We start from the raw sequence: 27,316 nt of genomic DNA, 5'->3' as shown, positions 1-27,316 counted from the left end.
TAAAACCTTTCCTTTCCCCTTCCTCCTTTCCCTTGCCTTCCTTTTCCCCCTTCCCCCTCCTTCTCTTTCTCCTTTCCTTTATTTCCTCCTTTCTCCATTCCTTCCTTTCCCTTTCTCTTCCCTTATTTCCTCCCTTTTCTCCTTCCCCTCCCTTCCCTTTATTTCGTCTCCTTCCCTTCCTCTTTCCTTTCCCTTATTTCCTCCCCTTTCTCCTTCCCCACCCTCCCCTTCCCCTCCCTTCCTTTCCTCTTTTCCTTTCCCTCCCCTCCCTTTCTCCTTTCCTTTCCCTTATTTCCTTCCCTTCCCTTTCTCTTTTCCTTTCCCTCCCCTCCCCTCCTTTCATAGATAGGACTTGCAACAAGCGCTTTCTGTGGCATCTTTTGGGATGAGATGTGATTTGGGGTGAAGCAGTTCCTCAGTATCCCGGCCCCCATGCCTCAAAGGACTAAGGTCCTCCTTTGCCACAACTACTACTTGTTCCTTGAGGAAGAGTCATGAGTCTTGAAGGTCCCCAGGGTCTGGGGCAGCGCCACCCAATTCGTAACTAAAGACGCTAAATTTCCCAGATCCCGGTGGCTCCAACACCCAAAGTCCCTCAGCCTTGTCAGGATTGAGTCCTTGTTTCCTCTCTGAAGCCCCACCAAGAAACGAGACTGGATGTCAACAGCCTCCATCCCTTCACTACAGGAGAGATACAAAGCTGGGTATCTTCAGCATGCTGATGGCATCTCATCTCTTGGCTGCAGACCAACCTATGGCCTTACTCAATGGTTTCATCTAGACCAGAGGTGTCAAACTCAAGGCCTATGGACCGGAGCCATCCTGGAAAATTCCCTCCTGGTTGTCCTTCATAACTCTCCATTCATTCCTTCGGGGTTTGAAGTTTCAACTTTGTAAACTTCATTAAAATGCAACATTCAGCTGCCCTTTCTAGTATGGCTGCTGGTGGCAGTGGACGTTGGGACTTGTAGTGTGCAGCTTCTGAAAAGTCATCAGCAAAGAGATGTTACGTTACTGGATTAAAACAGAATTTTAAAAAGTGAAGCGCGTAAAACACTCTTGTTTTATTAAAGCTCTCTTGGTTTTATTAAAAACACAAGGGTCTCCTTTCAACCCCTTGGGTACATGTATCAATGCTGCTAGGGTGAAATCCAACAGTCACACAGGTGTGCTGTTCATAATCCAACATGAAAGCAGGAGGATTTTTAAAAGATCCTATTTCAAGGGATGACGAAGCCTTAACCTTTAGACCAGGAATGTCCAACTTTGACAACTTTTAAGTCCTGTGGACTTCAACTCCCAGAATTCCCCAGCCAGCCATGAATTCTGGAAGTTAAAGCCTCAAAACTGCCAAGGTTGGACACCTTTGCTTTACGCCAGGGGTGTCCGAACTTGGGAACTTTAAGGCTTGGCTGGCTGAGGAATTCTGGGAGTTGAAGTCCACAAGTCTTAAAGTTCCCAAGTTTGGACACCCCTGCTTTAGGCGAAGACCTATCAGGAGAAGTATATCTTCAGATACAACTGAAACTCAGAAAACAAGAGTTCAATATTTTTTCCCCAGCCTCATCCTAAACTTGCCAAAATCTCAGAGAAACAGACTTCACCATTCCGTTCTAAATACGCCATCAACTATCCAAGACAGCATTTCTTTCCCAAATCCAATGAAAGGGCGAGGATTAGACAGACACCCTTCCAGGTTTCAAAGAAACAGAAAAAGTTATTTGGATCGGATTCTCAGTTCAGGGTAGGAAGATGGCTGTGGGAAAACGTTGCACGGGAAGGGAGTTTCTCCAGATGGGGAATTCAATAGCCGAAGACAGGATCCATCCGCCATTATTTCATGCTGTTGAGAAACTGGCCGTGTTCTTCCCCTCTTGGCAGAAGAGTTTCTGCCCCGATTTTGGGACCTTTCTTCTCCTAGAAAACAAAATGCTCCGATAGCTGTGATTAAAGGTAAAGGCTCCCCTCACACATATGTGCTAATCGTTCCCGACTCTAGGGGGCGGTGCTCATCTCCGTTTCAAAGCCAAAGAGCCAGCGATGTCCGAAGACATCTCTGTGATCATGTGGCCGCCATGACTAAATGACAAAGGCGCACGGAACGCTGTCCCCTTCCCACCAAAGGTGGTCCCTGTTTTTCTACTTGCATTTCTTTACGTGCTTTCGAACTGCTAGGTTGGCAGAAGCTGGGAGAAGTCACGGGAGCTCACTCCATTACACGGCGCTAGGGATTCGAACTGCTGACCTTTCTGACCGACAAGCTCAGCGTCTTAGTCACTGAGCCACTGCGTCCCTATAAGCTGGGAATGCTGCCCATCAAAAGAGTTTCAATCCATCACAATCCTTCCCATCAAAAAGCTTCAACCCATTAGCCCATAATTAACTGTAGATAAGGCAATGGTGTCACCCAGGACAAGCTAGCTTCTAACAATAATCACACCCAAATGCAATTCCAATTTCAAATATTTTTCATAAATTCTCCCTGAAGTTTCTTCCTTGAAATTTTCAGGCCATAAACTTCAGACTTCAGAGTCTGGATTTTTCTGAGAGCAGAAAATAATTTCCAAAGCGAAGGGTTCTTATACAAAAGAATATTTGTAGCTTGGGGGCGAACCGTGGGGGTCTTTGGTGCTCTCTGAACTTGGTGGTTTTTTTGCAGATGATTTAATACCAAACTAGGTATCCTCATCAGTGCTAGAAGGGAGAAGGGTAAGTAAGGGGAGAAGGATGACGACAACAACTGTGGGGTCCCTGGTGCTTCCTGAGCTTGGTGGTTTTCTTGCAGATGTTTCATGACCCAACTAGGTGACATCATCAGGGCTAGAAAGGACCAAACCCCACTCCTTCTAGCACTGAGAATATTACCTAGTTTGGTCATGAAACGCCTGCAAGAAAACCACCAAGCTCAGCGAGAGCACCAGGGACCCAATATATGACTTCCTTTCTAATCCAATTTTGGTAGCAAAAATCTTACCTTGAGCATCCCATCACGTTCCCATTTAAAGAGGCCACAATTACTGAAACAGGAAGAAGGCAGAAAAAAAAAATCAAGGTTTACTTCGTGTCTTAATAATAATAGGAGGACAAAGCCAAGATCATTCATAGAAAGTCCGGCACTAAAAACAATGCCCTGATTTTTCTTTAGTTTAAGAGACTGGACAAGGGGCACCCCAATCTTCCACCAAGGATAACCTCTACCTTGATGGAAAATATTCCATCAAGAATAAGCTATTTTATTTTATTTTATTATAATATATTTTGCCAGTGACACTTCATGCACTTGAATGCCCTTCAGGATATGTGATCATTTAATCCAGTTTAATTTATTTGTCAAACCATAATAGAAGAAATATAATGGTATCCAAATAGTTGCTCTGTATTAATGACATTCTTTAATGAAAACTCATAATTATAATGGAACTTGGTTTTCACTAATTGCCTTGCTGAATTCTACAACTTGTTTTCTTTGCTCTAAAATATTTATTGTACAATGTAGCTTGAACCCCAATTTTAGTAGGCTTGGAATAATTGCATATGTCCAAGAATAAAGTCGTATAAGATTGTTTTCTGCAAGAGGAAAAAAAAAGCCATTTTTCAGGGGTTGCAAACAAAAGGAAGACCCCCCACGTACCTGCAGTGTTTTTTTGGGAGTTTGTCCAGCGAAATAGCTCTGTTCCCACAGACACACTTGAAAAATCTCTTCACCCCGTTGTGCCAGTGGTAAGTGTGACCTTCTGCCACGCACGAATCCAGCAGTTTGAAATAGGTGTAGTTGCACTTTACGGGTGAAAAGAAAAAAAGAAGAGATGCAGTTTGGAATATATATAATCTTGCCACAGTTATCATATGCCCATATATATATATATATATATATATATATATATATATATGTATGTATGTATGTATGTATGTATGTATGTATGTATGTATGTATGTATTGTGTCACAACCCCTGGTATGCCCAAATATCTTGCCAGTTATCATATGCGTATATATATACATATATGTATGTATGTATGTATGTATGTATGTATGTATGTATTTTGTCACAACCCCTGGTATGCCCAAATATGGCAGGGAACACACTGCTTCCCTTTTCTGTCTTTCGGCTCACTCCAGGAGACCATCCAGGCAGAAAACCGTATTTTTAATGTTGCCTTTGTTACATTTGTGTTGTATTTGTCCTGGTATTTTATTTATAATACCTTTATTTATTTATCAGCACAAATACAAAACTACACACACACACACACACACATATTTGTATGCACAAAGATGGAAGAATAATGAAATATCTAGAATAGAGAATTGGATTAGGAAATTTATCGGGGTTGCAGAAACAGCCAAGGTAAACCAGTTTGGTCAAGGAAAAAATAATAAAGACTCTTCTAGAAGAATGGAACAATTATATAGGGACTTTTTACTGAAAAGGACTGATAATTTATGGGAATCAAAAAGGGTCAAAAAAGAAGAGGGAAGAATAAAAAGATAATTACTCAATAGAAGAAAGGTGGAAGTCATAATCCTTCCTCCCTTCCTCTTTTTCCCCCCTTCCTCCTTTTTCTTTCTTTTTCTTTCCTTAATTCCTTCTTACTTTTCTTCTTTTTTTCTTCCTTCCTTCCTTCCTTTCTCCCTCCTTCCTTCCCCACCTGGCTTACCGTTTTGCACGTTGCCACACGACATTTCATTTCTCGGATGTTCCTCATCTTGTCTTCCATTTGTTCTTTCTTCACCAAGGGCTCGAAGTACCTTTCCTGCATCTCAGCCTCAAACTGAGATATGGGAGCAAGAAAGAGAGATTGAACTGGAGATTCTAAAGTTTTAATCTTGCCAGGTAAAATAAATGGTATAAAAAACATGAGTTATGCTGAAGGCAAATTTCCTTCCTTCCCCATTTCACTGATGCTGTTTAGGGTACAAAAATTAAAACCACACCACCACATCTGAACTATGACACCTTAGTTAAAACAGGAAACTCCCCAAACAGAATCCCAGCATCAGACTTCACCTAAAATCCTAGCTCAAATGCCTCGGGGGAATAGTTATTTCTATTATTTTTACAAATAAGGGGTTGGTAAAGAACCTGAATTAGGAGGTATATTTAGAAACCGTAAGTAAGGGTTAGTAAAATCTTCGCCTAAACATTTAAGATGCATGTAGCAAGGTTTCTATGTGCAACTTGTACCTATTACATGTGGTAGACGTGTAGTAAAGCAAGAGAATATTGGGAGAAAATACAAAACTGGCTGGAAATGATAATCAAACAGAATATTGAGTTGAAACCAGAAATATATTTTTAGTTTTACACATACTGAAAACAGCAAGGATCATATATGCTAAACATTGGGAAAATGTGAATACCCCACCAGAGGAGGCTATAATCTGAAGATTTTTTTACTGTGTCGAAATGGTCAGATTAACCTTTAAAATTAAAGATCAAGAAGATACAGAATATTAGAGGATTTGGAATAAATTCTATGAATAGGTAGAAGCAAGAGGTAGGAATTAGAGAAACGTAAGATCATAAATGTACGTACTGAAAATAAGAAGGTAAATAATTACATTATTTTAATGTAAGAAGAAACTTAGCTAAAGGCTTTTTGGTTATATTATTGCTATTGTTACTATATCATTATGATTGTTATTAGCTCGTATGTCAATGTTTAATACCACTCTTACTTTTTGGTCTTTTTTATTTGTAAATGGTATATCCTGACAATGCACAGTTTTTCAAAAAAGTATTCATGAATAAAATTTATTTTAAAAAAAAGATGCACGTACGAGGAAACATTTCAGTTTTTCCTTGTTTTACCGATTTGTGAAGGTTTTTAATTTGAGGACTGCTTACAGGTCTGCACAGATGTAAAAAGTCATTGGAAAGTTACATTTGCTTCAGCATTACAGCATGGTTGAGGCAGTTGCTAAACAAGGACCTGTGTATTATAATCCCAGAGTACAATCACTGTCTCAGAACCAGGTCATAAACACACACACCTGTGTGCAAATTTCCTTGAGATATGCCAAATTTGAAAGGAAAGTCCCGTTTGTCAAAAAGAAAACTGGAAAAATGTCTAGCTTAACATATGCCATATTTTTCGGAGTATAAGACGCACCTTCCCCCCCCCCCCTAAAAGAGGGTGAAAATTTGGGTGCATTTTATACACTGAATGTAGCCCTGCCCACCCACCGGCCCCAACCCTTTGGCCTCTGCCTCCCAAAAATTTACCTCCTTGCACCAAACGGGGAAAATGGGGCTTCTGATCGGGAAGCCCATGCTAAAATTGAAAGTGAAACTGGCTGTTTGCTGCAAGGAGGCAAATTGCTTGGAGGCAGATTTTTTTCTTCTTGTACTAATCAGGCTGTTTGCTGCAAGGAGGTAAGTCAATAACTATAAATGCCTATAGAATGTTCAAATGATGAGACTTATTTTTTAAAGACTGCTTTATTATTCTAGACAGCTGAACAAAATGAAGAAGCTTTTTAAAATAAATGCTTGATCTGAAGAGTGCTATTGTATCTTCTTTTAAATAGCAGAGAATAACTACTTCCAGAAAGCCACATCAGTTTTAACAGCATCTGTACAAGTATAGTCTGAAATGTAACACTACAAACAGTGTATATTGTCTGTACTGTTTGCTGCAAGGAGGCAAATTGCTGGGAGGCAGAGGCAGATATTTTTCCCCTTATTTTCCTCCCCAAAAGCTAGGTGCGTCTTATACTCCGAAAAATATGGTAATCAAATCACTTTAGTGTTTCCCCCCACCCCCTTTGATAGGTACAATTCTCACTTCCTATTTTACTTGCAACCAGGACCTCAAGTTCTACTGTAAAATTCATTCAAATTGGATCACCAAAGTTTTTTTTTAAAGTTAAGAGTTGTACCCTTCCAAATCACCCAACAGAGTTCATCCTCGTTTAGCAATGTTTCATAATTGTTCCAGTTATGACAGTGACGGAAAAGGACCTTTACGATCCAACCTACCAAATTTAAAAGCGTCTGGATGTTTACAAACTTTCACAAGTCCGCAAAACAAAGGAAAACGGATAGCGAGAACCTAAGCGCAGCCACGTTTGGGATCTGTTGATTCCTCGGCTGATTCCTGGCCGCTCTCCAGGCGGATTTATGTAGGATGGGCTCACCTCCTTAAGGACCCCGTTGTGCCTGGAGCGAGCATTCCGGATCTCTTGAAACTCCTCCGATTCCAGGTATTCCAGCTGCTGGCGCCGCTTCTTTTCCAGGGGCTCTAATGCTCCCCCCTCTGCGGAAACCCATGCACACAGACACACAAATTCAGACTTCTGTTGTGTAGCTGGGCAAGAGGATTCCTTTAGCTAATCTTTGTTAGCCAGACTGAATTGTTCTGAGGATCTGTTTAACTTTGCTGTTGTTTAACCGGTCAAACTATTTTTTCTTTTAGATATGAAATCTCTCTCTCTATCATCTCATCTATCTATATTAATTATATATATACATATCTCTCTAATTATCTATATCTATATCTATCTATCTATCTATCTATCTATCTATCTATCTATCTATCTATCTATCTATCTATCTATCCATCCATCCATATCTAATATCTATCTATCTATCTATCTATCTATCTATCTATCTATCTATCTATCTATCTATCAATCATCTCTCTCATACAGTATCTATCTATCTATCTATCTATCAATCATCTCTCTCATACAGTATCTATCTATCTATCTATCTATCTATCTATCTATCTATCTATCATCTATCTATCATCTATCTATCTATCTATCTATCAATCATCTCTCTCATACAGTATCTATCTATCTATCTATCATCTATCTATCTATCATCTATCTATCTATCTATCTATCTATCTATCTATCTATCTATCTATCTATCATCTCTCTCATACAGTATCTATCTATCTATCTATCTATCTATCTATCTATCTATCTATCTATCATCTATCTATCATCTATCTATCTATCTATCTATCTATCTATCTATCAGTCATCTCTCTCATACAGTATCTATCTATCTATCTATCTATCTATCATCTATCTATCTATCATCTATCTATCTATCATCTATCTATCTATCTATCAATCATCTCTCTCATACAGTATCTATCTATCTATCTATCTATCTATCTATCTATCTATCTATCATCTATCTATCTATCTATCTATCTATCTATCATCTATCTATCTATCTATCTATCATCTATCTATCTATCTATCTATCTATCTATCTATCTATCTATCTATCTATCTACAGTATCTATCTATCATCTATCTATCTATCTATCTATCTATCTATCTATCTATCTATCTATCTATCTATCTATCTATCTATCTATCTATCTATCTATCACACTTAGACTTATATACCGCTTCACAGTGCTTTTACAATCCTCTCTAAGCAGTTTACAGAGTCAGCATATTTGCCCCAACAGTCTTAACTAACTTTTAACTTAACTTAAAAGGAATACACTTGAACCCCACAAGAATTTCTCTGTGATTGAGAGAGATTCTTGTGGGGTTCCGGTGTGTTCCTTTTAAGTTTATAAAACCAGCCCACTCACAAGGTTACACGAATAAAATCAGAAAAACAATGAAGTCCAAAGAGGAGGAACACAACTTTGAACCCACGGGGGCAGTCCTTGACTTACGACCACAACTGACCCCCCCCCCCCCAATTTCTGTTGCTGAGCGAGACAGCTTTTGAATGAATTTCATCCCATTTTACAACCTTCCTTGAGGCAGTTGTTAAGTGAACCTGGCTTCCCCACTGACTTTGCTTGTCGAAAGTCAGGCAACCTTGAGAGATTTATAAAAATAATAACGGTGGCGTAGGAATTAAGTAAATAAATTCAGGGAGTCCTTGACTTACAAAAGTTCATTTACTGACTGCGTGACGTGACAACAGCCCTGAAAAAGGGACTTATGGTTGTTTTTCACACAACCGTTATAGCAGGCCTGTGGTCAAGTGATCAAAATTCAGACATTTGGTGACTCACAATTATGACGGTCACAGCATCACGCGGTCCCCTTTGGCGACCTTTTGACAAGCCAAGTCAACGGGGAAGCCAGATTCACTTAATGACCATGCTATTAACTTACCAACTATTCAATGCTAAGTGATTCACTTAATGACTGTGGCAAGAAAGGTCATAAAAACGGGGCAAGGCTCTCTTAACAAACGTCTCGTTTAGCCACAGAAAGTTCAGGCTCAGTGGTGGCCGTAAGTCGAGGACCACCTGTAAACAGACAAAACAAAAGTAACTGTTGGATGACTGTCATTGAATCTAGAGTTTCCCGCACCTTCTAATTCAGTGATATTTTTTTCCACTCTTTCGGAAATCCCTGGGACGTCAATATCTGATCGTTTCCGTTTGACGCTGTTGGGATCTACTTTGGAAATGATCTGGCCTTTGGCGCGCAGTTTCTGTATCGCTGCCATCTAAAAGAAAGCATTAGAAACATAGTCAACCCTTTTAATTAAATCTCAGACGAAAAGCCAGCTCGACAACAGGAAGTTGCACCCCGAACATCCGATGGAACCAGGCCTTTCAGAAACCTATAATTTCTAAAAAGTGACACACGTCCAGCACTCACACATTTGTTCCCCACAAGTTAAAAATGTGAAATCGTAGGTTATAGAACAAGATATTTAAATCGCCCAAGGTGTGCCACGTATCTTACATTTCCCTCCTCTGAACAAAAGACAAATGGGGGTAAAAAAGGCTTGTGCCATTTAGCATCCAATTCTCCATCTGTGTTTCAAGTAGAAATTTTGGGGTGTCAGGGTGGAAATTCAGCCCTGTTCCCCTCCTGGGGTAATTGTATTTAATGAGGGATGAACCGTGGTTTTTCCTTGAAGTATACTTCATAATTAAGAAAAATATACCCGAGATATATTCTAAGAAACACATTTTATTGTAAAGAAAATGAAAACAAAACTTACTAGCTAACGATTACATTTTGGTAGTGTTCCTGCCTACCTTTCTTGGCAGGCGAACAAAAAAAAAATTAAAGAAATGTGGACATGCGTAGTGAGCTTAGTGATGAGAGTCGGATCAGTCTACCGTATGTCTTAGAGTTTAAGCACAGCTGGCAAACAAACAAAAACAACGCAGTGACATGGGGGAATTCTAGAAGGAACCCCAATTATTACGTAATAAGTCATTGAAACCAACAAGCAAGCCAATTCATGGTTTGGAGAATTGGCAGAAAGTTTATTAAAGTGGCTAAAAAAATGTTAGCAGGCAATGGTGGGAAATCAAGATCTTAAAAAGACCATATATTAACCAATTCCTCCTTCGCTGTAAATAATTAGAATTAAGGAAAGAATATGCATTGATTTTTTAAGACTATTTATAATTTTAAGACAGTTTAAATATTATTATTTAAATTAAAGAACAATTGTTTTATGGTATTTCTCCTTCTCTACTTAAAATAAGTTGGAAGTCACTTTTGTTATATATTTGATGGATTATTTGGTCGCCAACGGTACCGTTCTGTTATTCTCCTCCTCCATTTTCCCTTTATGTTAGCTTGTATTTTAATGACTGTTTTTGAAACTTTTAATAAAGACATTTATTTATATATATAAAAATGGCTGCGTGTGTTTGAATGTTCCAGCATAACTCTGGAACGCCTTGAGCAATTTCAACCAAACTTGGTACACAGATGACTTACTCTCCGGAAACAAGTACTGTGGGGGGTAAGACACCCCTAACACCCCTCAGGGTGTGTGTTCTGTTAGGATACAGCCTGTTGTGCCTTAAAATGGCTTCTACTGTGCAGCGCAGTGGAGTTGCCATGGTAACAGATTCACAGTACTCCACAAGGGGGCTCCCTCTGGTAAGGGGGAAAATCTAACATTACAAATTGTGGTGTCATGGAAGGAGGCTTGGAATACACACACACACACACACACAAAGAAACTGTTTCATTTTATATCCTGCCTTTTTGGACATAAGGGAATTACGAGTCGGGGGTCCCCATTACCTTTTTGGCTTCTGCCGAGCGGCTCAGTTTGGGGGCCGGAGGGGGGCAATCGTCAAAGAAGAGAACGTCGTCCCCTTTAGAGAGACCCGAACCAAGTCTGGGGGTCTGGGGGCTGGACAGTCGTCCAGCTTTAGGAAACTCGGCCGCTGGTGTTGGAGACTGCAGCACAGCCTGCCCCACAGAAGTGGGTGAGACTGGGGTCTTTTTAACAGCAGGGTCCTGAAGAAATCTGCAACGAAGGGTGAGAATCAGAATTCTAGTTTTGGGTGAAGGAGATGAACGCCAGGAAGCATCTGCTCCAACAGCTGTTTTTAGCACTTCTCGGGAAGGGATGGAGGTTTATTGATGACAATTTCCAAATCCGGATCAGACCTTTACAGTTTCTTCCCCCAGGCCGTCACTCTGCCAAACAACTAATTCCCACAACCCCGTCAATCTATCTAGTAAGGCTGTTACTATTGTCCTTCTCTTCTTTCCTTGTCTTCTTATGACTGTAACTTACTTGCTAGTATTCTTATGGTTTATATTGATTTATTTAGTTTCCTAGTATGATTTACCGTATTTATCGGCGTATAACACGCACAGGCGTATAACACGCACCTTCATTTTAAGAGGGAAATTTCAGGGAAAAAAATTAAATTTCAAATAAAGAACTTTGAAGCATCTTTTCCCTGAAGACTCGTGTTTAATACATTCAGATGCTTTCTTTCCCCTTTCCCTCTTACTTGTCTATCCTTCCTTCCACCCTCCCTTCCTCCTTCCCTTCCTTCCTGCCTCCCTTCCAGTTCCTTCCTTCCTCTTTCCTCCTGCCTGCCTGCCTTCTTTCCCTCCTGCTTATCTATGCTTCCTTCCTTCCTTGCACCTCCCTCCCTTCTGCCTGCCTGCCTTCTTTCCTCTTTCCCTATCCTCCTATCCTTCCTTTCTCCCTCCCTCCTTCCCTGCCTCCCTTCCAGTTCCATCCTTCCCTCCTTCCTTCTGCCTCCTTCCTGCCTGCTTGCCTTCTTTCCTCTTTCCCTCCAGCGTGTCTGCTTTTCCTGTGTGCGCGCGCGCGCGAAAAGGAGGTGGTGGGAGAGAAATTTGAAAGGTCTTCTGCTTTTGGAACTCGGAAATCCCCCCCCCACCCCCCTTTTCCTCCAGCGAGCACGGAGCTTGAAGGAGGAAAAGGGAAAGGAAAAGCCGAAAAGGAGGTGGTGGGAGAGAAATTTGAAAGGTCTTCTGCTTTTGGAACTCGGAAATCCCTCCCCCCCCACTCCCCTTTTCCTCCAGCGAGCACGGAGCTTGAAGGAGGAAAAGGGAAAGCACGAAACGGAGGTGGTGGGAGAGAAATTTGAAAGGTCTGCTTGCCGTGGGCGGGCTGCATTTACATAGAGCAGGGAGGGCTGTTAAAGGGCCGTATTAAACTGTAAAAACATGGCTTCTTAACATTATATCGGCGTATAACACGCATACATCATTTGCCCCCTATTTTTCAGGGGAAAAAAGTGCGTGTTATACGCCGATAAATACAGTATGTTGATTGCTTACTTAGCATCCTATGCCTATCACTAAGCGTTCTATCTTATGATTTATGACTAATGTGTTTTTATGATGACTATGAGCATATTTATCACTTGTTACTTGCATATACAGAGAGCTTCTGCCCTGGAGACAAAATTCCTTGTGTGTCTAATCACACTTGGCCAAATAAAGTATTGCTCTGTTCTGTTCTATTCTCCCATATTCTATTGTATTCTATTCTATTTTCCTATATTCTATTCTATATTCCAATATTTATTCTATTCTATTCTATTTTCTATTCTGTTCTGTTCTATTCTCCCATATTCTATTCTGGTTTATTCTATTCCTTTTCTATTCTATATTCCAGTATTTATTCTATTCCATTCCATTCCATTCTATAATATTCTATTCTATTTTCTCATATTCTATTCTATTCCTATTCTATATTCCAATATTTTATTCTATTCTATTTATTTTCTGCTTCAATGACTTTCTTATTCTGTGTATTTTTTGTTTTGTTTTGCAAATTATTTTAACAAAACGAAAATATGACACACAGCCAGCTGTTTTCTTCCATCATCAACAGTTTTCTACGCAGGGAGTCCTTGACTTATGATTGGTTCCTGAGCGACTGTTTCAAAGTTATGATGGACCAATGGGGAGACTACTTACCGCTCGGATTCAAAGATCCGACGGTCGCCTACCCTGGGGGGTGGGGGTGGGGTGTCATATGACCAAACTTTGCAGCATTCCCCCCCCCCCGCCAGTCACGCGGCTGCATTTTATGCTAGTTTTGCTGAAAACCAGCACTTATATACTATTGGTTGGCTTAACGACCATGGCATTCACTTAACAACCGCTGTAAAAGAAAAAAAGATTGCAAAATTGGGATTGTAAAATTTCATGTGTGACACATTTTATGATCAGCGTGGCTTACGACCGTGACAGCTCGTCTGGTCATAAGACGAGAATTGCCTGTACATAATTTTTTTTTTTTGAAAGACACGAAGTTTGTTTGATAGAAGGTTCTGGAAGCTTCCCATATTGTGTAATTTTCTAAGCAAACTCCACATGTTAAATCCTTGAAGTCTATCAATGCAAAGAAAGTGGACCAATATCCAATATTTGTCTGTTTGTCAGGAAGATCAGCTGAAGCGATGGCAAAAACGGGAGAACTAAAAATCCATTCAGAAACGAATTAGAAATGAAAAAAACGGGCAGATCTTTCCTCAAAAACAGCAACGACAACCCCGCATAAGACGCGCGAATGGACGGAGCGCTGGGCCTGATGAAAATGACTTTGATCTGAACGAGCCGGAGAGAAAACAAAACATTTTAAATTTACATCAGAATGGTTGATTGGCTCCCCTGTGGAAACAATGGCTGAGGGAATTTGTTCAGTAAGCACTGCAGCTGTGTCTATAAAGCCTGCGAAAGAACGTTCCGGCACGTTCTGGAATACGGTGTTCTCTTTCTGGAATGTGCCACAACTTCTCCTTCTGGAAAAAACCCAATGGCCCTGGAAGGCTCAGCCAGATCATTCTGGCACAGAAACAAAACGTTTCATTATCACCTCAGGGAGAACGGCATATATTGTCCAAATGTTGTTGTTGTTGTTGTTATTATTATTATTATTATCCATCAGAGATAGTTATTATCTCCCAAAAATGAGGTTGCCTAAAATTTCATACAGTTTGTTCACAACTGTTTAAACGTCTCCGGTTTAATACCTTCACATGGCTATCCACCACTGCGGTTGTTAAAGGAATCATTCCGTCGTTAAGTGAATCTGGTTCTCCCCCATCTGTAATGGTGGGGAAGGTCACAAATGGGGGTCACGTGACCCTGGGACCCTGCAACCATCATAAGTACATGCCAGTTGCCTGAATTCTGATCACGTGAACGCGGCCACGGTCGTATAAAGTCACTTTTTTCAGTAAAGGGAACAATCATTAAACAAATGGTCGTAAGTCGAGGACTACCTGGATAGTCTAACAAAATGATGGGAGCATCAAGCCATGTCTTCCTACAGAACAAAACAGAAAGGTGTTGTTACCTCCTCTCGATTTCGTCAGATCTTCGCTTCCTGGCTGCCAACATTTGCTGTTTCTGTAGCTTCAGCAGAGCTGAAGGAGAGATGGATTGGATAGCTGGGGTGGGCTTCCCTGTAGATCCTGAAAAAGAAGAAAGAAAGAAAGAAAGAAAGAAAGAAAGAAAGAAAGAAAGAAAGAAAGAAAGAAAGAAAGAGAGAGAGAAAGAAAGAAAGAAAGAAAGAAAGAAGAGAAGGAGAGAGAAAACTGAAGATGTGACATCCGAAAGCTGCTTTTTCAAAAATCAATTTTATTTTTCTTGAAGACATTTTGTTTCTCATCCAAGAAGATTCAGGAGGGGAAGGGAAAGGAGAGGAGGAAGAGAAAGCAAAAAGGAAGACAAATACAATGCAAAGAGGAGGAGGAGGAGGAAGGAGGTGAATAAGAAGAAGAGAAGAAATCAAAAAGGAAGAAAAATACAAGAACTAGAAAGAGGAGGAAGGAGGAGAAGGCGGCAAAAAGGAAGAAAAATACAAGAAATACCAAGAGGAGGAGAAGAAGGAAGCAGGAGAAGAGGAAGAGACGGAGAAATCAAAAAGGAAGAAAAATACAAGAAATACAAAGAGGAGGAGGAGGAGGAGGAGGAAGAGGAGGAAGCAGAAGAAAAGGAGAAGAAAGGAAGAAAAATACAAGAAATCCCAAGAGGAGGAGTGAGTAGGAGTAGGAGTAGAAGAACCAGAAGCTTCTGCTGACAGTGATCTTTTGAGAAAAGCCCCTTTGGGACAACCATGACCCGGGTGATGGAGAATCTCCATCGGCCTGACAGCTCTTCTCAAGCCACAAGCCAGCCTGTTCCCCATGTTCCTTCCCGACGTACCTAATGCGCCTCCTTGGGCGAAGTGCTTGTGGAGGTTACGTGCTCCGGACGAGGGCATCGCCAAGAGCTCCTTGAATTCCTCTGAACAGGGAGGCTTTCCCAGACCTGAAACGGAACCACAGATGAGATGGAGGGAGCTCTTCAACTTTCAGGTAGTCCTCGACTTACAACACTTCATTTAGTGAACACCCGAAGCTGCAACATCACTGTAAAACGTGTTTTGTGCCCCTTATTTCACAGGTTGCAGCATCTCCGTGGTCCAAATGCGAACGCTTGGCAACTGGCATGTACTTATGTCGGTTGCAGCGTCCCTGGGTCATGTGATGCCTTCTTACGACCTTTGGACGAGCAAAGTCTACAGGGATGTCAGATTCACTTAACAACTGCAGCAATTCACTTAACAATGTTGGCAAGGAAGGTCGTAAAACGGGCCAAAGCCCCCTTAACAGCTGCCTTGCTTAGTCACGGAAAGTTTGTGGTCGTAAGTTGAGGCCAAAGAACGAGGCTGGAAGAGCCTATCCAACATGGGATGCTTCCGAAAACAGAAGAGAAGTTACCCAGTTTTTCTGTGGTTTCCTGCAGGATCGCATCGACTCCTCTCACAACCAAATTTGTCAAAGTCGTTTGGACTTTCTTTTTGGGAACGGCAGCTGCGGCCCTGAAGGGGGGGGGGGGGGACACACAAGAACACAACTTAAGGGCTGGAAATCAAACCCACACTTGTCTGTGTAAAACATTGCACTTAATTCTGATTTTACAGAGAGAAAAGTTCTAGGTTGGTTCTCTCCTTGATTAGTTTCCATCCAGATAATCTAAACTTTATGGCAGCTCCTGAAATATTAGAACTCTGCTCTCCTGTCACCCCTGGACCTTCTTTTCATGCCTAGTCTAATAAAAAGGAGGACTAGGGGAGACGTGATAGCAGTCTTCCAATAGCTCAGGGGCTGCCCCAAAGAAGAGGGAGTCAAGCTATTCTCCAAAGCACCTGAGGGCAGGACAAGAAGCCATGGGTGGAAACTAATCAAGGAGAGAAGCAACTTAGAACTCAGGAGAAATTTCCTGACAGTGAGAACAATTAACCAGTGGAACTCCTTGCCACCAGAAGTTGTGGGTGCTCTGTCACTGGAGGTTTTTAAGAAGAGATTGGACAACCATTGGTCTGAAATAGTATAGGATCTCCTGCCTGAGCAGGGGGTTGGACTAGAAGACCTCCAAGGTCCCTGTTAATCTAATCAAATCTAATTAAACCAAGATTGGGACAAGCAAACTCCAGAGATCAGGTCAGAAGCCCAAAAAGCACGCAGACACATTTTCTTACACGGAAGCAGCGTAAGCGGCCGAGGAAACCCCTCCGTAGTAAAAACCGTCTTGACACAGCTTCTCTTTCAAGCCCAGGTTGCGTTTGGCTGTCCGTTTCGGTGCCCGGGTGGTGGAGAAAGAGGACTGCAGGTCGGCCCTCTTCGAGCTCCGTTTCCGATACTCGGATTGTATGTGATACTGACAATATTCACACTCGCTCTGCAACAGGAGACACCAAGGAGTCCGTGAAACTGATATGCTGATTAATAATAATAATAGTAGCAGTAGTAGTAGTAATAATCAACAAAGTTTATGACACATCTTTAAATGTTTACTTGACTGAGTTTCATGCTTAATCAATAAAAGAAATAATATTTTTTAAAATAATACAATATAAATTAATTATAAATGAATAATATAAATGAATAAATAGATAAACTCCATTTGCAGCTAGCAGGGATTCCCCTCAGAGGATGAACAGCAATTTTAAAGTGGGGCAGAGGAAATTACTATTTATTTACTATTTATTTATATCCCGCTTTTAGACAGTTCTCAACCTACAACCGAGGAGTCCCTGTGTTATTTTTATGAAGGAAATTCGTAGCCGAGAGAGAGTTCTTGGCCATCCGTGGCGGGGGATCATTTACCTTTAAACATTTTAATGACCCCCCACCAACTGTAATTTGCAGGTAGTATCTACCTGTATGAAAACCTGGAGCCCAAACACCCTTTTTACCTGATTAACGATCTGCGTGCAAGGCTCCCCATTTTTCTTCCTCGCTTTACAAGTCCCCAAGTCCATGGCTTCCCCCAAAATCAGGATCTTTTGGGGGTGATCGACGGAGAGACACACCTGAGAAGAATGAGAGGGACAAGTTTTGGCTTTCAGGAAGCTGAACCAATCTATATCCAACACTGTGACAGAGGAAAGGCCCTTAACAAGCAAATATTGTCTCAGCCGTTTTAATCACATTTTTGTGGTAGAAGGAAGGCGAATATCGTAGCTCAGTTTCTTGGGAAAAGGAGATGTGATTTTCCCACACCAAAGGCCTCGTGGCTGCCCGACAAGGAAGATTTAATTCCTCTAAAATGATTCTGGACTCATTTTCAGCAGTACTGAAACTGCTGCTCCTTAAAGTGATGTTTCTCCTACTCTTCACTTCTTCCACACTCACTGAACAACTGTGTTTCAATGTTTATCTGGAACAAACCAGCTTTCTTTTGCAGGATCTGATCTGGGTCGGTCACCGGGACCACCAGAGGTTTTGGATTCATAATGGAGCCCAACTTCTCCCTAGCGGAGCGCAACGAACAAGGACACACATTCAATTTTGCAGCTAACTAAGATTGTTGGATGGGCAGGGACAAAAACAGCCAGGGAAATAATTGAAGGATGGGAAACAGGCCCCCCATCAGTCAACAGGAACACCGATTTACTACCAGCTTATCAAGTACTTAGGAGATGTGGGCTTGGCAATACAAAGAAACAACAGCCAACAATAGTCAACCATCAACACCCCAATCGCCAACAAAAACACCGCCATACAAATACCACGCAAAGAGCAGCAAACACTCCGCTAGAGAGAAGTTTCATGAAGATGGCCTCCAAAAGTCCAAAAACGTGGAAGACAAAACCTCAGTGACCGACCCTGAGTGGATCCCGCAATGTTATCCTGGAACACGTGGATTTCCCTTCATTCAACTTTATTTTCTTTCTGCGGACAACTCAAAACACTCAGATTGTGTCCAGATCACCCAAAACTATCTGTTCTGTGCACGGAAAAGCTTGTGAATGGAAGGACCTTCTCAAGGAGGTCCTCTTGTAAGGAGACAGCCCAGTTGCTCCTCAACACTGTTCAGAGAACTTTCTTCTTCTGGCCTTCAGCTCAGGGACCTTCAAGGATGATAGCCGACAGGAGAGAGCTCTCCTACTTCACTTCAGGACTGGTTCCCGAGTCAAGAAACGCTCAGAAACCCAGGAGAAGCTCACACAGATTTCTCCTTTTCTTCTCCCACTAGGAAAATCCACGTTACCCAAAACAGTTACGAGGTGTTTGTTGAGGTAAAGCTCTAGAGGCCTTCATCCCCAACCTTCTCCATACCTCCTCTGATCCTTCCTTGGGCTTCATCTGGTTAGCGTTGAGGAGGCCTACAGCAGTGCCTTGATCTGTCTTCCAGTGTTCCTTATGAACGTCCCCAAAGAGGAAGAGGGAGATGGACCTGCTGAAGTCACGGAGGTCATTCAGGTGCCAGATGCTGAACGTTTTACCCTGGAAGAAACACAGAGAACAAGCGTCTCCCTATTTCTTTATTTGCAATCATCAGCTTTCATTGGTGGTGCAGTGGTGAGAATGCAGTATTGCAGGCTAAACTCTGCCCGCTGTCAGGAGTTGGATCCTGATCAGTTCAAGGTTGACTCAGCCTTCCGCCCTTCCGAGGCCGGTAAAGCGAGGACCCCGATTGTTGGGGGCAAGAGGCTGACTCTGTAAGCCGCTTAGAGGGCCGTAAAAACACTACGAAGCGGTATATAAGTCTAAGTGCTAGTGCTATGTTATTGCTACACTTATTCATCTCCGCCCCCTGCCTTTTATTCCCAGAGCTAGGGTGGGCCTTTGCTAGCAGCTGTGGCTCTTCCTTCCCAAGGACTGGCCCATATATTTCCACTGTTCTCCTCTCCTCTGCCTTCTGTGCACCCATGCATCAGGCACTGGACCCAGCTGTTCCTCCTCTTCCTCATGAGCCACTTCCAGACCTGGGGGCTGTTGACTCTCCATTTGAGGGCTGACGGACGGACCAGGCTCTGCCTCTGCCTCTCTCTCTCTGCCAGCTCCATCCCCTCTTCCCCCTCAAGGTTGCCTTGATGGTGACCCTGATTCCCACGCCTCCTCCGATTTGGGTGCTGGAAGAGCCGCCGGTCAACAGGCCACAACTAAATATGACAAGTGCAAAATTCATAGGACTGTATGGCTTTGATCTCTGGCCAGCCAGGGATGGAAATGGTCAACCGATGGCCGAAGACATTCAAGCACTTACATTGTTGGTGCTTTGAGGAGTCCTTTTCTTTATTATGACGCCAAAGGTAACCCAATCCATTTCTTCAAGATTTGCCGATCGGAGTTTGTCTTGTACTTGAGACAGCCTAATCAGCTTCCGCCCGGACATTTTCCTTTCCATCTCGGCCGAAGAGACGCGAGGTTTTCTGCAAAGGAATCAGAAATCCCCATGAGAGGACGGACGCCTGAACCACCCATCGCTCGACACAACCTAGAGGCCGAGCGACAAGAGAAGGAAGGCGCTTCCAACATTTATCAAAAATACTCAGGCTAAAAAGTCTTGCCTATCAAATTGGGCTTCTTTTTTTATATAGATATAATTTTATTTATGTTTTTTTCTTCAACATATAGGAGTGCTTGGTGGGTTCCAAGTTACAATAGCAGTGAAAAATACTGAGAATCATTTTTTATACTTAACAACGGTTACAGCATCCCCGTAATAATCAAGTATTCAAAATTCAGACGCTTGGCAACTGACTCATATTTATGACGGTCTCAATGTCCCGGGGTCATTGCGTCGACAAGCAAAGTCAATGGGGAAGCCAGATTCACTTAATAACCAGGTTACTAACTCAACAACGGCAGCATTCACTTAATAACTGTGGCAAGAAAGGTCGTAAAACGGGGCGGAATTCACCTCACAACTACTTCACTTAGCAACAGAGATTTTGGGCTCAATTGTGGTCATAAGTCGAGGTCTACATGTAATGCATCCCGAATAAAATGATGCCCTTGGTGTCAATGACCGAATTGTCCTTAGCAAGAAATGTACATAAGTAACCATGTGGTCCACATATCATTTAAAAATAATAATAATTAAGTTATTCCAGATAGATTTGCTAACCTTAATTTCAGCCCAGAGTAGATTTCCATGGAAACATTTTGATTTTTGACCTCGGCATTTTTTATTATTGGAATTTTCTTACTGGAATCGGCAGTGGGTCTATTTCCAACCACAGATTTAAGTGGCTGAGAGAGCAGACTAGACGTAACTTTTGAAGCGTGGCCCTTATTCACTAAGGAACAGAAGACAAAGAAGACACCATTATCTCAGAAGAAAACAGAAAAAAACAATATGGAGGAAAAGACTTAAAAATGTAAGCTTTTTCTCAAACTTCTGTTCTGACCTAGACTTCCTCAGCAGCACGAAGCTGAGTCCTCGTCCCGATAAACCCCTTTTATTTAATTTACAGTGAATTCCTCTCCTGCAAAGTCTTTCCTCTCCCACAGTTGGCCAGGCCAATATCTTTCAGACGCCACAATACTTGGGAAGAATGCAGGAATGAACTAATGGTCTCCTGCAAACTCCACTCCCCTTTCGCTCCTCTTTTATTTCCTCTGGGAGGGACCATTCATCATCCACCTGTGGCCTTCCTCCCAAGTGGACCCCTGTTCTTTAGCTGTTCCCTTCATCTGGCAACTCTGCGCATGTGCACACTGGGAACAGGCTCCAGCTGTTCTTCTGCCCCACTGATCTTCAAAGACAGCTGATAACTGGCATACGGCCCTGGCCCCCTCTCTGCTTCCAACACAGAGCCCTCATCAGAGCCTTCCCCAGACTCCAGGACTGGCCCAGGTTCCTCCCCAACCCTCCTCACTCTCCGAATCTGCTGCCAGCTTTGCTGGCCGCTGGCTAGCCACAATAACTTCTCTATTTAACAATAAGTAACTAATTTTTCCCAGGGAAATAAAATTGCAAATCAGCCACCATCAATTCTGCCTTCAGGTGTATTTTTCCCCCCAGAAAATATTTTTTTTAAAAAATAACAGAAGGTGCTGACAGCCCCAAAACACAGATAAATATTTTTTTCATGCATGAATAAGTCATTCTGATTTACTTTCCTCTTTCCTGCAACAGAGACCATGCTGAAAAAAACATGTGTCCTCCTCCAAGGTCTCATTTATGACGACGTCTTACATTCCAGATGTAGAATATAATCTGCACCAGCCTATTTGCAATTTATATCAACTCATCTTCACTCTTTCAAAGATATGAAAGCAGATTTTATAACAGAATAACAAGAGTTTAACAAGGGACTTTAGAGGTCTTCTAGTCCATCCCCCTGCTCAGGCAGGAGACCCTCTACCATTTTAGATAAATGTTTGTCCAATCTCTTCTCAAAGACTTCCAGTGTTGGAGCATTCACAACTTCTGGAGGCAAGTTGTTCCACTGATTAATTGTTCTAACTGTCAGGAAGTCCTTAGTTCTAAGTTGCTTCTCTATTTGATTAATTTCCATCTGTTGCTTCTTGTCTGTCGTGCTTTGGAGAATAAGATGACCCCCTCATTTTTGTGGGAGCCCCTCAAATACTGGAACTCTGCTATCATGTCACCTCTAGTTCTTTTTTTGATCCAACTAAACATACCCAATTCCTGGAACCATTCTTTTAGAGCACTCTGCCAGAAATCAAGCAGAAGGAATGGCTAATATACCTGCAATCATAGATTTTGATTTCTGGAACTGGCTTTTTGGCAGCGGTATAGCAGGGCTGGCCAGCTGGGCTGAAAAAGATGGGCACATTTGAGCCTTGGAAGGAGTCCTTTCCTTAACGACACAACCGGTTGATTTACCTGATCAAAGAAATCAAAGAATTGATTAAGGAGTTACGCTTTCAGGTAGACTATATCACAAACAGCCTCAATGCATTTACAGTGGTACTCTGGTAAGGTAACGGTAACGGTTCCCCTCCCACATAGGTGCTAGTCGTTCCCGACTCTAGGGGGGCGGTGCTCATCTCTGCTTCAAAGCCAAAGAGCCAGCGCTGTCCGAAGACGTCTCCATGGTCACGTGGCCGGCATGACTAAATTCCGAAGGTGCATGGAACGCTGTTTCCTTCCCACCAAAGGTGGTTCCTATTTTTCTACTTGCATTTTTACGTGCTTTTGAACTGCTAGGTTGGCAGAAGCTCTGGGACAAGTCATGGGAGCTCACTCCGTTACGCGGCGCTAGGGATTCAAACCGCCAAACTGCCAACCTTTCTAATCCACAAGCTCAGCGTCTCAGCCACTGAAATTTATACACGACATCAAAATATTGCCAGCATTTTAGCTATTCTGTTGGATGTCAGTGTTTGTATAATCTTAGCAAATTGCTCGGGGTTACAAACAACATCCATGGAATAAAATGCAAGCTTGCATGATGGAAAGCAGACCTGTCGAAAAGGGAAAAACGCAATTACCGGCTGTTTTCTTGCAGGGAACAGAATCAGCTGGATTTCCTATTGCCGTCCTTCCCAACTGCTCCTGCAATTTTTTCATCTGTTCTTGCAATTTTCTCAACTCATCTGGGAGGCGAAAAGAAGAAGAGAGACAAATCTCATTGGAAGCCCAAGGTTAGGTAAATTAAAAATTCGGGAAACAGCCCCCCCCTCCCGCATGATAAACCAATATTTAATACGCCAGGATACATCTGAACGGTTTTGAGTCTACAGTTTCGACTCCATTTCTTTAAACTGTTACGTTCTGACCCAGCTCCCAAAACACAACAAACCCTCTGTATTTAAACCAATTATTCCTTTAATTAGGAGTGTGGCAGCCCCAGCATAAAAGTTTCTCTCCCACTGCAGGCTAACAAGTCCCGCTGGCTGGAAGATGAACAGTTGTCTGGCACATCTATTCATCTCCGCCCCCCTGCCTTTTATCCCGAGAGTTAGGGTGGGGCTTCACTAGCAGCGGTGGCTCTTCCGTCCCGAGGACCAGCCCATAGATTTCCACTGCTCTCCTCTCCTCTGCCTGCTATGCATCCGTATATCAGGCACTGGACACAGCTGTTCCTCCTCTTCCTCATCAGCCACCTCCAGACCTGAGGGCTGTTGACTCTCTATCTGAAGGCTGACAGATGGACTAGGCTCCACCTCTGTCTCGCTCTCCCTGCCAGCTCCATTCCCTCTTCCCCCTCCTGAGTCTGCTGCTGGAGGGGCCAGGCCACAACACGTTGAAGATTTTTGAGACAAAACCTCCAGTTTAGACAACTTCTAACCATCAGAAATGTAAGAAGGTTTCAAGAGACCTTGAAGATCTTCTTTGGAAGGTTCTTCCACTCGATCAGGAACTACAGGACGGGATGACTTCTGAATGTTTCCTTCTTTCTTCTCTTCCTCCAACAGGTCACTCACATCCCCAAACAGCTCAGCAAAGTTTTCCTGGCTGGCAGTGGAGTCCTCCTTTTCCTCTCCCACCTCCTCGGTGTAAGACTCGTCATCTTCTGCCTCAAAGAGTAAGTCATACTCATCCTGATGGTCAGCTGCTCTTTCCTCCTCTGAAGGATCCTCTTCTGCTTCATTGTCCTCCAAGAGGGAAACTAAGAGGTCTAAGTCATCCTCGCCTGGAAGGAAATGGATAACGGCCCAGTTAGCAATGATCCACAGCCTTTACAAACACTTCCCCCTCCAGCTATTTAAACCAAGGGAAACATAAATATAGTTACATCCCTCAAGAGAAAGTTTCCTGTTGTCCTGTACTACTCAAAAGCAATGCCAATTTGCTGTAGATATCAACTGAGGGATGCCAGTTCAATTTAAAGCTGTCCTGGAACAGATTTAACAGATTAACAGAGCTGGGAGGGACCTTGTAGGTCATCTAGTCCAACACCCTTCCTCTCCCCGCTCCCCGCCCAAGCAGGGGTTCCTACACCATTTCTGACCAATGGCGGTCCAGTCTCTTCTTGAAAGCCTCCAGGGATGAAGCTCCCACAATCTGTTCCATTGAATATAGAATAACTGTTGGAAGGGACCTTGTAGGTCATCTAGTCCACCCACCCACCCACCCAAGCAGGAGACCCTACACCATTTTTGACAAATGGCAGTCTAATCCTGCACTGTGCTAAAAGAGTTATGATAATTTTTTTTAAAAAAGAATTCAGTACTCACCGTCCATTCTTTCAGCAAGACCAGGAAAGATTTAGAAGAATTCTTGTTTTCTGAGAATATAAAAGCAACAGGAAAAACTAATAAGTATAATCTTTTGTGGACTCTCATAAAAAGTACATGGATGAGGAAGAAGAGCATAGAAATATATGCGAAGCTGCTGCGAAACCAGGTATAAAACTGAGTGTTTTGAAATAGGGAAGGCGCTGGAGGAGAATTTTAAGTCAAAAGAGCTGGGGGTTAAGCTTCGCCGAGCCTTTATTTTAAACTGCAATATATAAGTAACACAAGGAATTGAAAATTGCCGCAGAGGTTATGATTGTTGGTTTTTTTTATGCAGTTTTGGAGAATTTCAGGCGAGGTCAAATGGGAACAATTAATTAACAAGGCATAATTGATAATTAACAGATACTTAACAAGACATAACAGACAATTAAATTTTTTAGATTTTCTGCTTTTATGCCGTGTAAGATTGATATTTTGGATAGTGAGATGGCTGACATGTAAATTTATCAAACAAATGAATATATTTTTAGTGTGTAACTAAATCTAGAGAGAATGAGAAGAGAAAAATGCAGGTGGCAAAAGATGGGAGGGGAGACTTCAATTCCCAGAATTCCCCAGCCAACTGGCTGGGGAATTCTGGGAATTGAAATCCCCCTCCATCTTTAAAGTTAAGATAGAGAATCATTGCAATAAGCTAAAAGAGCATCTCCACCCTTGCTTGAAAATCAACCCCAATAATGAGATTTCAAATTTAAATGTGACATTTCCCCCCTCTTTTCTTGCACAACCCCCATTCCTCGGATAGAAACTCATATTTTTTTTACACTTTGTTTAGGGGCAAAGGCTGAGATTGCCCCCCCCCCCGCTCCCCTCCAACCCTCCCATACATTTTTGTACATTTTTAAAAATGGGGTGTGTTTTTTTCCTTTTTTCCAACTTTTGCAATTGCAGCTTCCCGGAGGCGTGCAAAATCCTTGCAAATGTAACTGCTTGCAAATGTAATTGCCCTGCCCTCCAAACCTCTCTTTCTCCCCCAATGCATTGGCTGCATTTCCCTTTTTTTGCGGCCTGTTCCTCGCTGTTTTGGCGGAGCTGCGACTTTCTTACCTGGATTGCAACGTTTCCCTTCCGCCACAGAAGAAACAGCGCTGAAAACCCGCCAAAAGTTTCAATTCCGACCCGCCCCCGACGCCTCTGCACGCAGTTCCGGGCATTAACTAGATATTTCTTTGTTAGTATCTCTATGGAACTCCATGGGGAAGGATAGGAAGAGCGAGGCCGAAGTGGTTCCGGTGTTCATAACTGCGCATGCGCACATGGCTGTGATTGGCGCGCTCTACGGCCTTGCGAGCCAAAGAGATAAGAATATTAAGAGTCGCTCCTCTGATCCGCATGCGCAGTTGCTAGAAGCGAGAATGTAGGGATTTTTAAAGCGGGATTTATCAACCCCCAATGCAACTACCAGGGCAGAGGTTTAGTTCAGACACGTGAAGGCGTGGAGCTTGTATTCACACGTGCTTTGCTTCCCTTAACCCGATTTCCTCCCCACCCCTCCCCTCCCTAGTAGCTTAATGCATTGGGCAAGCAACTCACTGGATTTACACGTCACCCTAGGTAAAACTGGGTTAATGCAAGACACAGATTAAGCATGTTGTGTGAATGTAGCCGACACATCCTTCTTCAATAAAGATTTAAAATGCATTCACAGTATTGGTGTACATGTATGTACTTTGGTGCAAAAGCCACCATTTAGGAAAATGGTGATAACAGGCAGTTAAGCCTGCGCAGCTGTGCTGTATAAGGAGACAGGTTCTTGCTGAAAAAGCAATTAATTCTGCACATCTCCAGGCTTGAATTAAGACAGGGTAAAGACACCAAAGCTATATATTGGCTTTTAATATTTTAAGGTTTTATTTCCATGTCTGTAAGCCGCCGAAAATCACCTCAAAACGAGATGGGCAGCAAACAAATCTAATAACTTTCGTTGCAATTAAGAACCACACTAAGATATCAATAAAGGAGAATAAAGGTTGAAATGAGGGGTCCTTGGTTCTCTCTGAGCTTGTTTTCTTGCAGACGTTTACCCAACTAGGTAACATGCTGTTTGCACTCCTTACTAGCACTGATGATGTTCCCTAGTTGGGTAGTGAAACGTCTGCAAGAAAACAAGCCTGCTTAGAGAGCACCACGGACCCCTCACACCAAGATAATATAGCAATGAAGATAGTGAACAGATCAGGATCTAAATGTGGAGGCAAACTGCTTATATTTGGGGCAGTTCCCTTCTTTCAGCCCAACCTGCTTCACGGGAAAAAGGAGCTTTGCTGGTTTGCACTTCTTGGGGGAAAAGTAGTTGGAAGCCCCCCTTTCTTTGTGATGTCATTGTAAATTCTTTGGCAGAGTGGGGGCTTCCTAATATTCTTCCTTGTTGATAGCTTTTTTTTCCCTGTACAAGTCTGAATCTGATGAGACAGTCTGTATTAATCCATGTTTCTATTATCCAAATACTAGTCGGTTGGATACCCATGTTTCGCTACGGAATTATGTGATTGGGCTTGATAAATTGACAGTTAAGGCTATCCCTCTTCTCCCCCTCAGGCTGACCACATTGATCCTCTCCTCTCCCCTTCTCTTCCTCAGGCGTGCCCCACAGAGGCCACTCCTATCTTAGCCCCTTCTCTTCCTCAGTCTAACTCC

General features: G+C 42.5%; 1 protein-coding gene across 1 annotated transcript; it reads right to left on the bottom strand.

Annotated features, from left to right (window-relative positions):
- Positions 1–1,049: 1,049 nt before the first annotated feature.
- MCM10 (minichromosome maintenance 10 replication initiation factor) lies at positions 1,050–25,839 on the bottom strand. The gene is made up of 20 exons (XM_081957537.1): positions 25,727–25,839; positions 24,617–24,666; positions 23,758–24,072; positions 22,928–23,032; positions 22,182–22,319; positions 20,592–20,763; positions 19,728–19,893; positions 18,797–18,964; positions 17,431–17,547; positions 16,714–16,913; positions 15,953–16,053; positions 15,396–15,500; positions 14,545–14,662; positions 10,992–11,220; positions 9,303–9,441; positions 7,140–7,258; positions 4,658–4,771; positions 3,632–3,777; positions 2,975–3,017; positions 1,050–1,917 (listed from the first exon to the last, which is right to left on the bottom strand). The coding sequence occupies exons 2-20, from the start codon at positions 24,621–24,623 to the stop codon at positions 1,834–1,836; spliced, it is 2,586 nt and encodes an 861-aa protein (XP_081813663.1). The 5' UTR covers positions 24,624–24,666; positions 25,727–25,839; the 3' UTR covers positions 1,050–1,833.
- Between the last annotated feature and the right edge of the window lie 1,477 nt (positions 25,840–27,316).

This window comes from Natrix helvetica (assembly GCF_964273705.1).
Source record: "Natrix helvetica genome assembly, chromosome: 6".
NCBI classification, from domain to species: Eukaryota; Metazoa; Chordata; class Lepidosauria; order Squamata; family Natricidae; genus Natrix; species Natrix helvetica.
Note: the sequence above shows the minus strand (reverse complement) of the source record. Positions and strands in the feature narration are given on the sequence as shown.